This window comes from Nanorana parkeri, unplaced genomic scaffold, assembly GCF_000935625.1.
Source record: "Nanorana parkeri isolate BGI_ZX_2015 unplaced genomic scaffold, ASM93562v1 scaffold3204, whole genome shotgun sequence".
NCBI lineage: Eukaryota > Metazoa > Chordata > Amphibia > Anura > Dicroglossidae > Nanorana > Nanorana parkeri.
This window is the reverse complement of record NW_017309472.1, coordinates 24,469-36,095: the sequence shown is the minus strand read 5'-3', so window position 1 is coordinate 36,095 and position 11,627 is coordinate 24,469. Positions and strand designations below refer to the sequence as shown.

The 11,627-nt window shown below is 50.3% G+C and overlaps 1 protein-coding gene across 1 annotated transcript in view; it reads right to left on the bottom strand.

The window, feature by feature from the left end:
- LOC108802888 (nicalin-1-like) overlaps nt 1–11,627 on the bottom strand; it is a 31,947-nt gene that overhangs the window by 4,959 nt on the left and 15,361 nt on the right. Inside the window, exons 9-13 of the mRNA XM_018574742.1 lie at nt 9,899–10,080; nt 8,396–8,483; nt 6,616–6,642; nt 3,980–4,143; nt 1,863–1,916 (exon numbers count right to left, since the gene is read on the bottom strand). Coding sequence (XP_018430244.1) covers nt 1,863–1,916; nt 3,980–4,143; nt 6,616–6,642; nt 8,396–8,483; nt 9,899–10,080 — 515 coding nt within the window. The remainder of the gene's footprint in view (nt 1–1,862; nt 1,917–3,979; nt 4,144–6,615; nt 6,643–8,395; nt 8,484–9,898; nt 10,081–11,627) is intronic.

Here is an 11,627-nt window from a genome sequence, read left to right as displayed (position 1 = left end):
GGTGGCGAGCGGCTTCCTTGGGTGGCGGGGGGGGGGGGGCCGCAGCTAGGGCTCCGCCCGGCAGGGAGAAGTGGGGCGGCACAGCCTGCAGCTTCTCCTCTAGATTCCCGCTGCTCTCCCCCTCCTGTATGGGCAGAGGCAGCGGGGATCCGAGGAGAAGTGAAGTGCTGAAGCTGTGCTGCCACAATGTTGCATGGAGTATGTATTCATAGCCTCAGTTAATATTCACATTAATGTAAATAAGAATTTATATAGTTTTTTTCCTTAAACCATTTTCTCATACATATTCTATGGCTAAGTTCATGTGTTGCCATCTGGTGGTCTTTTTTTGTATTGCACATGTTTTTCTGTGTTCCCTTCCCTCACATCTATGATGTATTTCCTTCTGTGTGTAATGCTCCGCCCTTCTTCTTCAATAGCATTTCCTGTCTCCAGGATGCTTGTAACAGGGACACATGTTAATCTGCATTGCATGCTTTGAACATTATCATCTTTCGACCACCTTAAATACCGCAATTCATTCATCTGCTGTACCCTGTTATCTGCTGTATCCTGATGTACAGAATAAAGCACCTTTGTGGATGGAAAAGGTATTTGGTGAGTTCAACTATCTGATAAGGATTGTCCGCAGTGATTTTATCTGCTTATACAGGCCAGGCATAGAGGTCTCAGCAAGGGATAACTCGCTATTACAACAATCGGAGTCAGAATAGAAGCCGTGGGGGAGGGAGGGGAGGAGGGAGCTGTCACTTTAGGATATCCAAGCGGTGAGGAGAGGAGAGAGAGAGTCGCTCGGCCAGGATCTGACACCTGGTGGCTCTCTCTCTCCTCAATGCTCAGCCATCCTAGAGTGACAGCACTCCCTCCTTTAGCACTTCACTTCTCCTCGGATCCCCGCTGCCTCTGCCCATACAGGCGGGGGAGAGCAGCGGGAATCCAGAGGAGAAGCTGCAGGCTGAGCCCCCCGCTGTGTGTGGCCGAGCGGCGGAGGGCCGGTACATATCTGTGTGCAGAGCAAACACTGGAGCGATCAGCTAATAACTGGGGACACATAGTATTATGTGTCCCCCAATTATGAATGAACAGGAATTGCTTTACATCACTTGCTGTTCATTCATGAGTTTCTGAATGGGTAGTCGCACTCTGTACAGAGGCTCCTCCCCATTTAGAAACTGGTTGATAGTAAATATTTTCTGAATTAATGGGAAGCCTCTGTGCTTTTCATTCATTTAGAACAGAGGCTGCAGAAAAAAGAGATTGAGGAAATATCAGGGGGCTGATTAGACCTCTAAAATTTCCCCGAAGCCCACCCAACAGTAAAAAAAAAATGAAAATTAAAAAATTAAAAACAATAAAAATAATAAGAAAAAATAAATAAGAAAAAATAATAAGAAAATACATTTTAAAAAACACATCCTGGAGGCGGGGCGCATGACGTCACATGACGCCTCATGTGCACGGCGTTGGGTGACGTCACACGCCTTTTGGGGGTAAGGGGGGAACACTGTTTTATCTTGCCTTGGGTGCAAAAAGAGCTTGCTACGGCTCTGCCATACATACAAGTATTAGTCCACTGAGTCCAGTCATTTATGAGGATACTTAACATGACATATAAGTCCTGATGAAGGGGGAGGGATTGAATCCCACGAAACGCATCGGCTCTCTTATCTAGTTTTGGACTCTATGATATTGGATCTGCAGCCATTACGCATCCTCTCATAGCTGGATTAATAGTATTGGGGCCGGGTGGCCCTTTTGTGGCATGACCCCGTTACTTTAGCCAGATCAGTACAGGATAACCTAAAGTATAACCAGCCAATCCCGTAAACCGGACACCCGGTGCACCCGCATCCCCGACTCACCTGTGTGATGTCATGGTCTGCTTCATCTGATCGTAGAACACAAAGTCCGGCTGCCTGAAAAGACACACGGGGGGTGTTCATGTGATATAGAGAGATGACGCCATTGTTCTACGGATGGACACATTGTACACTTATATTAGGAGAGTTGTGATGTCACTCAAATATGTCAATTGGAGCAAAACTCCCATATTTCACATCCTTTACTGTCGGCTATTTTTGCATTCAGTGATAGACTGTCAGCTCACAACAAATAACCGCCATCATTACCTATAATAACCGCCATCATTACCTATAATAACCGCCATCATTACCTAAAATAACCGCCATCATTACCTGCAATAACCGCCATCATTACCTACAATAACCGCCATCATTACCTATAATAACCGACATCATTACCTATAATAACCGCCATCATTACCTATAATAACCGCCATCATTACCTATAATAACCGCCATCATTACCTAAAATAACCGCCATCATTACCTGCAATAACCGACATCATTACCTATAATAACCGCCATCATTACCTATAATAACCGCCATCATTACCTATAATAACCGCCATCATTACCTATAATAACCGCCATCATTACCTATAATAACCGCCATCATTACCTGCAATAACCGCCATCATTACCTATAATAACCGCCATCAGTACCTATAATAACCGACACCACGGAACAAGCGGCCGGAAAAAGAAGTCCAATAAAGTGCAAAATATTTCAGTTTACATCTATTACACACACACTGCATTCTGCAATGATATCCACAGTCCACCCTAATGAAGAGGAGGATGGCAATGACAGCAAAAGGGGTGGAGCTTCCCCATCACTGATCCACATGGCTACTCCATATATCTTCACAGCGCTTGTGAACTCTGCCCCCCCCCCTCCCCACACACACACACACTCCCCCACCCCTTCCATTATACAAATATTTTGTAGTGTGATTTTTTTTTAAATTCAAAGTATTTATTTTAATTTGATTTCATTTTTATGCGGTGGTGTAATTGTAGTCCTTGCAGCTCAGGTGACTACTAGGGGGCCGGGGGGGGGAAAGGGGCCCCACCAAGGAGCTGGCTAAGGCAATGTAAACCTGGACAATGAATGTGCATGTAATGATAAATCAGATCCAGAATTGGATCATTCATTCATTGGATCCCGAGCTGCTGTCAGTCACAGATCTCCTTTACTTTCCCCCCATCTGGGAGCAGATTAATTCAGAGCTTTCTCGTCATCCCGGCCAGCACTGTGATATTAACCCCGTATGACTCACGCAGTCTCTTCAACTAAAAACTAAGAAGACTTTAAAAAAAAGAGTTTTCAGATGTTTGTATGAAGCATGTAGAGTCATTGTGTGTAGGAGCGCTAACCAGTGGTGTCATGGACTGAGAGCCCGACAGTGTCAGGAGAGAGGAGGGGAGGGGACCCGGCGGCATACTTCATCCCCCTGGGTGAACGTCCCCTTCTCCCCCTCTGCCGGCGTCCATCACCAAGATGGCTGCCGGCAGGCGTCAATGAGATGACTGCGCATGCGCGGTGACGTCACGCCGGGGTGTCACCCGGTCTCCGCTCCGGTTGCGGTATTCTGATGTTTTGCTGTAACATTGCCTTATACTTATGTAATATGGACAGGTATCGATATGTTTCACCTTCTTGCTACATTGTTGCCAGTCACACAATCATCGGGGTGCAGCTGCCATTTTGCCCTATGAGACCCATTCCCCTGCTGGTAGATAGAGCATTGACTGGGTGACACATCACTGGTATGGCCAGGGGGTGGTGGTGAAGGTGGGGGAGGGGAGTGTTATGTCATAGAGTAGAGACTGGGGCCCGGTAAATCCTTCCAAAACCCTCCATGCCCCAACCGTAAGATAATCTATAGTTGTATGAGTCTATACTCTTACAACAAGAGTAGAGAAATGCAAAACATGTATTGAAAATCTTTTAAGAAAGTGAGTAATCCACCCAAAATCAGAGTTGCTGGGATTTAAATTGACCCAACATGAATATTATTCCAGCTTTTCCCCAATAAATCTTGCTGAGCCTTGTGGCTCCACAGAAGCCGCCACAGCGCATGTTATCGCTATTCCCTCCACGGAAGCATCCGTACCCCTCATCTGGTTTGAACACGTGGCGCCTCACACCTTTCAGGTGCCTCTTGAACAGATGCTCGGCGGTGGACAGTATGGGGTGCGTCCGGTCAAGGAGCTGAGCGGCACGAGGCTGGGACGCCAACCAGTCCAAGATGGCCGACAACCGCTCTTCATCAACACTCTGCAACCAGAAAGTCAGAGACGGATGAGAACCGACGCAGAGCAAATACAATGAGAATGTTTCATCATCATCATCACAAGTTCATATTTTGTCTGTTACATTTGCACGTTTGCAGCCTACAGGAGTAGCAGAGGAAGGAATATTGATGGACAACAATGATAGATTTACACCGATCAGCCATAATATTATGACCACCCGCCTAATAGTGAGTAGGTCCCCCTTTTCCTGACCCATCGAGGCATGGACTCCACGAGACCTCTGAAGGTGGGCTGTGGTATCTGGCACCGAGCCATCAGTAGCAGATCCTTTAAGTCCTGTGAGATATGAGGTGATCGGCCTCCATGGATCGGACTTGTTGCTCCAGCACATCCCACAGATGATCGATTGGATTGAGATCTGGAGAATTTGGAGGTGAAGTTATCACCTCAAACTTGTTGTTGTGTTCCTCAAACCATTCTTCAACCATGTGTGCAGTGTGGCCGGGCGCATTATCCTGCTGAAAGAGTCCACTGCCATCAGGGAAGACCGTTTCCATTAAGGGGGGTACTTGGTCAGGAACGATGTTTAGGTCGGTGGTACGTTTCAAGGTAACATTCACATGAATGGCGGGACCCGAGGTTTCCCAGCAGAACATTGCCCCAAGCGTCACACTGCCTCCGCCAGCTTGTCTTCTTCCCATAGTACATCCTGGTGCCATCTCTTCCCCAGGTAAGGGACACACATGCACCCGGCCATCCACAAGATTCATCAGACCAGGCCACCTTCTTCCATTGCTCCGTGGTCCAGTTCTGATGCTCATGTGCCCATTGTAGGTGCTGTTGGTGGTGGACACGGGTCAGCATGGGCCCCTGATTGGTCTGCGGCTACACAGCCCCATACACAACAACCTGCGTTGCTCTGTGTGTCCAGACACCTTTCTATCAGAACCAACATTCACTTTATCAGCATTGTGATCTCCAGTATCTCTTCTATTGGATTGGACTACATGGGCCAGACTTCCCTCCCCCCTTCCATCAATAAGCCTTGGCCGCCCATCACCCTCTCGCTGGTTCACTGGCTTTCCTTCCTTGGACCACTTTTGGGCGCTCCGAACCACTGCAGACCGGGAGCATCCCACAAGAGCTGCAGTTTTGATATTGTTCTGACCCAGTAGTCTCGCCATTACAATTTGGTCCTTGTCAAAGTCCCTCAAACTCTTCCACTTGTCCATTATATCTGCTTCCAACACATCAACTTCAGGGACAAAATGTTCACTTCCTGCCGAATATATCCCCTCGCAATCCAAGTGCCATTGTAATATCCCCCCCCCCACTTCCTGGAGGAGGCAGAGCACTGTGGGAGCAGGACTGGAGAAGGCGGAACACTGTGGGAGCCGGTCTGGAGGAGGAAGAGCACTGTGGGAGCAGGTCTGGAGGAGGCGGACCAATGTGGGAGCCGGTCTGGAGGAGGAGGAGCATTGTGGGAGCAGGTCTGGGAGAGGCAGAGCACTGTGGGAGCAGGTCTGGAGGAGGCGGAGCACTGTGGGAGTCGGTCTGGAGGAGGCAGAGCACTGTGGGAGCCGGTCTGGAGGAGGCGGAGCACTGTGGGAGCCGGTCTGGAGGAGGCGGAGCACTGTGGGAGCCGGTCTGGAGGAGGCGGAGCACTGTGAGAGCAGGTCTGGAGGAGGCGGAGAACTGTGGGAGCAGGTCTGGGAGAGGCAGAGCACTGTGGCAGCCAGTCTGGAGGAGGTGGGGCACTGTGGGAGCAGGCCTGGAAGAGGAGGAGCACTGTGGGAGCGGGTCTGGAGGAGGCGGAGTACTGTGGGAGCGGGTCTGGAGGAGGCGGAGCACTGGAGGAGCAGGTCTAGAGGAAGAAGTTCTGTCCTCCTCCTCGCTTGTTCTAAATGCTAGGTAAGCACATAATTGGTTGGTTATTAGGACACCAGAGGATCCTGGCAACCAACCAGCAGCTGCCGGGGTTGATGATAGTAGCTGGTCTGCTGTAAGTGTTGGCGAACTCTTGCTGATGAAGACCGTGCCCCCCCCCCCCATTTAGGTGGGGCTCAGGGCATGTACCTTATGTGCCTTTCCCTGGATACGCCACTGACAACACTCACTTACAACATCATTCACCATACTGTATCTATGGAGGAGCAGCATTGTCACCCTAAGACTGAAAGTGTGTTAGGACTGCAGAACACTTCAACCTTTACTCTGCTCACAGCATGGGGGAAAGTGTTCTGTAGTCCACAAAAATAGCTGGAAACAATGTAACTGATGGAAATTCAGCACAGACAGAGAGTACACAGGAAGTTATCAGTTCAAAAGATTTCTGGCCGGATCAATGTGTATTTTTTTGCACTTATTAAACAGATATAAAAAAAAACACTTTCAATGGGATATATGGGATGATGGGATGATAAAAATATATATTTATAAAAGTCCATGTGAGTGAACACCTCTTCATATGACAGAAGAATGATATATAACATACCAGAGCTCCTGTAAAGATCTGCAGGTTCTCCAGATTCGCCTGAAAAACAAAACATAACAATGGAATAAGAATAGACTGGAGGTGTATACTGCAATATGATCACCAGGGGGCAGTGTGAGGAATAGACTGGAGGTGTATCCTGCAATATGATGACCAGGGGGCAGTGTGAGGAATAGACTGGAGGTGTATCCTGCAATATGATGACCAGGGGGCAGTGTGAGGAATAGACTGGAGGTGTATCCTGCAATATGATGACCAGGGGGCAGTGTGAGGAATAGACTGGAGGTGTATCCTGCAATATGATGACCAGGGGGCAGTGTGAGGAATAGACTGGAGGTGTATCCTGCAATATGATGACCAGGGGGCAGTGTGAGGAATAGACTGGAGGTGTATCCTGCAATATGATGACCAGGGGGCAGTGTGAGGAATAGACTGGAGGTGTATCCTGCAATATGATGACCAGGGGGCAGTGTGAGGAATAGACTGGAGGTGTATCCTGCAATATGATGACCAGGGGGCAGTGTGAGGAATAGACTGGAGGTGTATCCTGCAATATGATGACCAGGGGGCAGTGTGAGGAATAGACTGGAGGTGTATCCTGCAATATGATGACCAGGGGGCAGTGTGAGGAATAGACTGGAGGAGTATACTGCAATATGATCACCAGGGGGCAGTGTGAGGAATATACTGGAGGTGTGTACTGCAATATGATCACCAGTGGGAAGTGTGAGGAATAGACTGGAGGTGTATACTGCAATATGAGTACCAGGGGGCAGTGTGAGGAATAGACTGGAGGTGTATACTGCAATATGAGCACCAGGGGGCAGTGTGAGGAATAGACTGGCGGTGTATACTGCAATATGAGCACCAGGGGGCAGTGTGAGGAATAGACTGGAGGTGTATACTGTCTGCAATATGAACACCGGGGGGGCAGTGTGAGTCCTCAGTGTGCTTCACTAACTTCACAACTGACAGGTTCTGATTTCCAGATGTCCAGGTAGAAGGGCAGCCATGTTCATCATTATAGGATCTCTATAAATCATCCATTTTATCGGTCACATTGAGGGCTTCAGGTAGATGGTGGTGTTAAAATGACCTCCATGACTACAGCTGAGCTCCATTGCCTGTCACACTGATCTCCTCCACCAGGGGGCGCTGTGGTAGCATCACATGTCTCTCCCCTCGGGTGTCCAGCACTGATGAGCTGGGTCAGAGGTCACACAGTGTGGATTCATCTAATACTTCAGTCCGTTCATTCCTTTCTTCTCACCCCGGAGGATAATGAGCCGTGCGATGCAGCGCGGCGGTTTGATCTCTCCGCCGTTCTGCGTCATCACACAACGTTCTTTTATTTGAGGAATATCTACAATTGTATCTGAAATGGGATTCATGAAGCAGCAGAAGTGAAGAGAGGAAACGTGGAGCGTGAAGGATTATCGCTCAGCGCTGGCGGGATTCATGGGATCGCAGGGGCCGTCTGTGACAAGCATTTAAAGGATCACTCCCCCCAAAAGTGACACTCCGGGCAAACAGCAAAACAATCAGATCCACGACATACATGGGAGTTGTTTTATCTGTAGCAGGGTTTGTATTTCTGTCTATCCAACTCTGAGATTCACACAGCTCTGCCAGCCTGGTGACCTGGTTTTATGTACTGCAGTTAGGCAACATAGCTGATTGCCCCCACACTGAGGGAACAGCAACAGACCAATGTGCTCTCTCCTCCTGTCAGCATGTTCCTTTTTAGCACATAGATCTGATACCAGCAAGTCCATCTCACCTTTGCAGTTCCGCTGTATAGAACCCGACCCAGAGCCTCGTACAGGACCTCTGTGTTCCTCCTGAGCCGCGTTATGTCCACCCGAGCCCTGCAACACATCAGAAGGAAAGCATATTCCACTGCAATTATATACACCATATGGTCTCAAGTATGTGGTCACCTGACCATCACACCTACCTATATGGTCTCAAGTATGTGGTCACCTGACCATCACACCTACCTATATGGTCTCAAGCATGAGGTCACCTGACCATCACACCTATATGGTCTCAAGTATGTGGTCACCTGACCATCACACCTATATGGTCTCAAGTATGTGGTCACCTGACCATCACAGCTACGTATATGGTCTCATGTATGTGGTCACCTGACCATCACACCTACCTATATGGTCTCAAACAAGTGGTCACCTAACAATGACACCTACCTATATGGTCTCAAGCAAGTGGTCACCTGACCATGACACCTACCTATATGGCCTCAAACGTGGTCACCTGACCATCACACCTATATGGTCTCAAGTATGTGGTCACCTGGCCATAACAGCTTCCTATATAGTCAAAAGTACTTGGACCCCCCTCCAAATAATGGAGTTCAGATGTTCCCAGTGAAGGGTTCTGTTAAACCTACAACATACAAGGACATTGTAGACAATTGTCCTCTTCCAGCCTTGTGGTGACAGTTTGGTGAAGACCCTTTTCTATTCCACCATGACTGTCCCCTGTGTACAAAGCCAGCTCCATAAAGACATGGTGTGACCAGCGTGGTGGAGGAACTCGAGTGTCCTGCACAGAGTCCTGACCTCAACCTACTGAACACCTCTGAGATGAATTGGGACACCGATTGTGAGCCGGGCCTTCTCACCCGATATCGGAACCTGAGCTCAAGTAATGGCCACAAATTCCCTTGTGGAAAGCCTTCCCAGAAGAGGGGAGGGGGATGGGACTCAATATTAATGGCCATGGTTTTGGCATGGGATGTCCAACAAGATGATATGGGTGAGCTGGTCAGGTGACAACAGACCTTTGGTTACATAGTGTACATCATGTCATGGCCATCCATGAACCATAGAACCAGCATTGCTCTTGCATGGAGGTCATGTGATGTACACAAATGCGTGCGGTCTTAAGCAAAGGACGTACCACCAACGCCATCAATGGGATGTGTCTTATGTGGTCCCCCATGTGCAGTGTCACGGACAGAGAGGGACAGTCATGGAGATTACAGGCGTGTGACCCGTTCCTTTGTTACCTGGGTCATACTCATCTACAACTAGACCGGGTGTGCCGGCAGTATGTTTTGGCTGAGCTCTTGCCTATCGAATTGATACTTGAGTCGTCATCAGAGGGACAGCCCCCATTGCGGAGATTAGGGAACATTGCGCAGTGAAACCCCGCGGGGGCTCCCGGCCGGGCTCCTCACTAGATCTCTAGTATCATATATAGCACTATAGTCACAGCCGAGGTGGCTGCATGCCGCGGTGTCACCATTACACCGGATTACCTGGTGTCCAGTATAGACTTCCTCATCCCACTTTTGTGGCTGCGCAGGTGAGACGCGGTGAAAGCCGGGAGACGGCGCCAGCTGAACTGCTCGTGTTCCCACACCAGGAAGTTCTCCCCTAAATTTATCTTCTTGTGGACCAGCGAAAAATTCAGACCCACAAAAGGAGGAGACTGTGTGACCTGGAGGAGGGCAAAGAGGACCGGTCATTATGGGAGATACGAGATAAGACAATCAGTAACCTGCTAATGGTGTGCAGCAAAGACCGCAGCTGTGCTAAAGTCTGGAAGTCACTCAGCTTACCTTTCCTATGATTCCTAATGGTGGAGATAAGATAAGCAGACAGCCAGAGTAAATTGTAGCCTGTGCCAACTCCATTGTGTGAGAGGTGTGCCCTGTCTGCGCCAGCCTCCTGAGAGTCATTGGATGGTGTGCCCTGTCTGTGCCCGCCTCCTGAGAGTCATTGGAAGGTGTGCCATATCTGTGCCCGCCTCCTGAGAGTCATTGGACGGTGTGCCCTGTCTGTGCCCGCCTCCTGAGAGTCATTGGAAGGTGTGCCATGTCTGTGCCCGCCTCCTGAGAGTCATTGGAAGGTGTGCCCTGTCTGTGCCCGCCTCCTGAGAGTCATTGGAAGGTGTACCCTGTCTGTGCCCGCCTCCTGAGAGTCATTGGAAGGTGTACCCTGTCTGTGCCCGCCTCCTGAGTCATTGGAAGGTGTGCCCTGTCTGTGCCCGCCTCCTGAGAGTCATTGGAAGGTGTACCCTGTCTGTGCCCGCCTCCTGAGAGTCATTGGAAGGTGTACCCTGTCTGTGCCCCCCCCGAGAATAATTAAGAGGTGTGCCCTGTCTGTTCATGCCCCCTGAGAGTCATAAGAAGGGGTGACTTGTCTGTGTCCGGCCCCTGAGAGTCATTGAGAGGTGTGCCCCGTATTCGCCTGCCCCCCAAGAGCTATTGAGACATGCTCCCTGTCTGTGCCCGCCACCTGAGAGTCATTGAGAGGTGTGCCCTGTCTGTGCCCACCCCCTGAGATTCAATCGAGAAGTGCATCATGTTTGTGCCCATCTCCCCCGAGGGTCATTGGGAGGTGTACCTTGGCTATGCCCGCCTCCCCCGAGGGTCATGGTTGGGTGTGCCTTGGCTATGCCTGCCTTCCCTGAGGGTCCTGGATGGGGGTGCCTTGGCTATGCCCGCCTCCCCCGAGGGTCATGGATGGGTGTGCCTTGGCTATGGTCACCTCCCCCAAGGGTCATTGGGAGGTGTACCTTGGCTATGCCCGCCTCCCCCGAGGGTCATGGTTGGGTGTGCCTTGGCTATGCCCGCCTTCCCTGAGGGTCATGGATGGGGGTGCCTTGGCTATGCCCGCCTCCCCCGAGGGTCATGGATGGGTGTGCCTTGGCTATGCCCGCCTCCCCCAAGGGTCATGGATGGGTGTGCCTTGGCAATGCCCGCCTCCCCGAGGGTCATGGATGGGTGTGCCTTGGCTATGGCCGCCTTCCCTGAGGGTCATGGATGGGGGTGCCTTGGCTATGCCCACCTTCCCTGAGGGTCATGGATGGGTGTGCCTTGGCTATGCCCGCCTTCCCTGAGGGTCATGGATGGGTGTGCCTTGGCTATGCCCGCCTTCCCTGAGGGTCATGGATGGGTGTGCCTTGGCTATGCCCGCCTTCCCTGAGGGTCATGGATGGGTGTGCCTTGGCTATGCCCGCCTTCCCTGAGGGTCATGGATGGG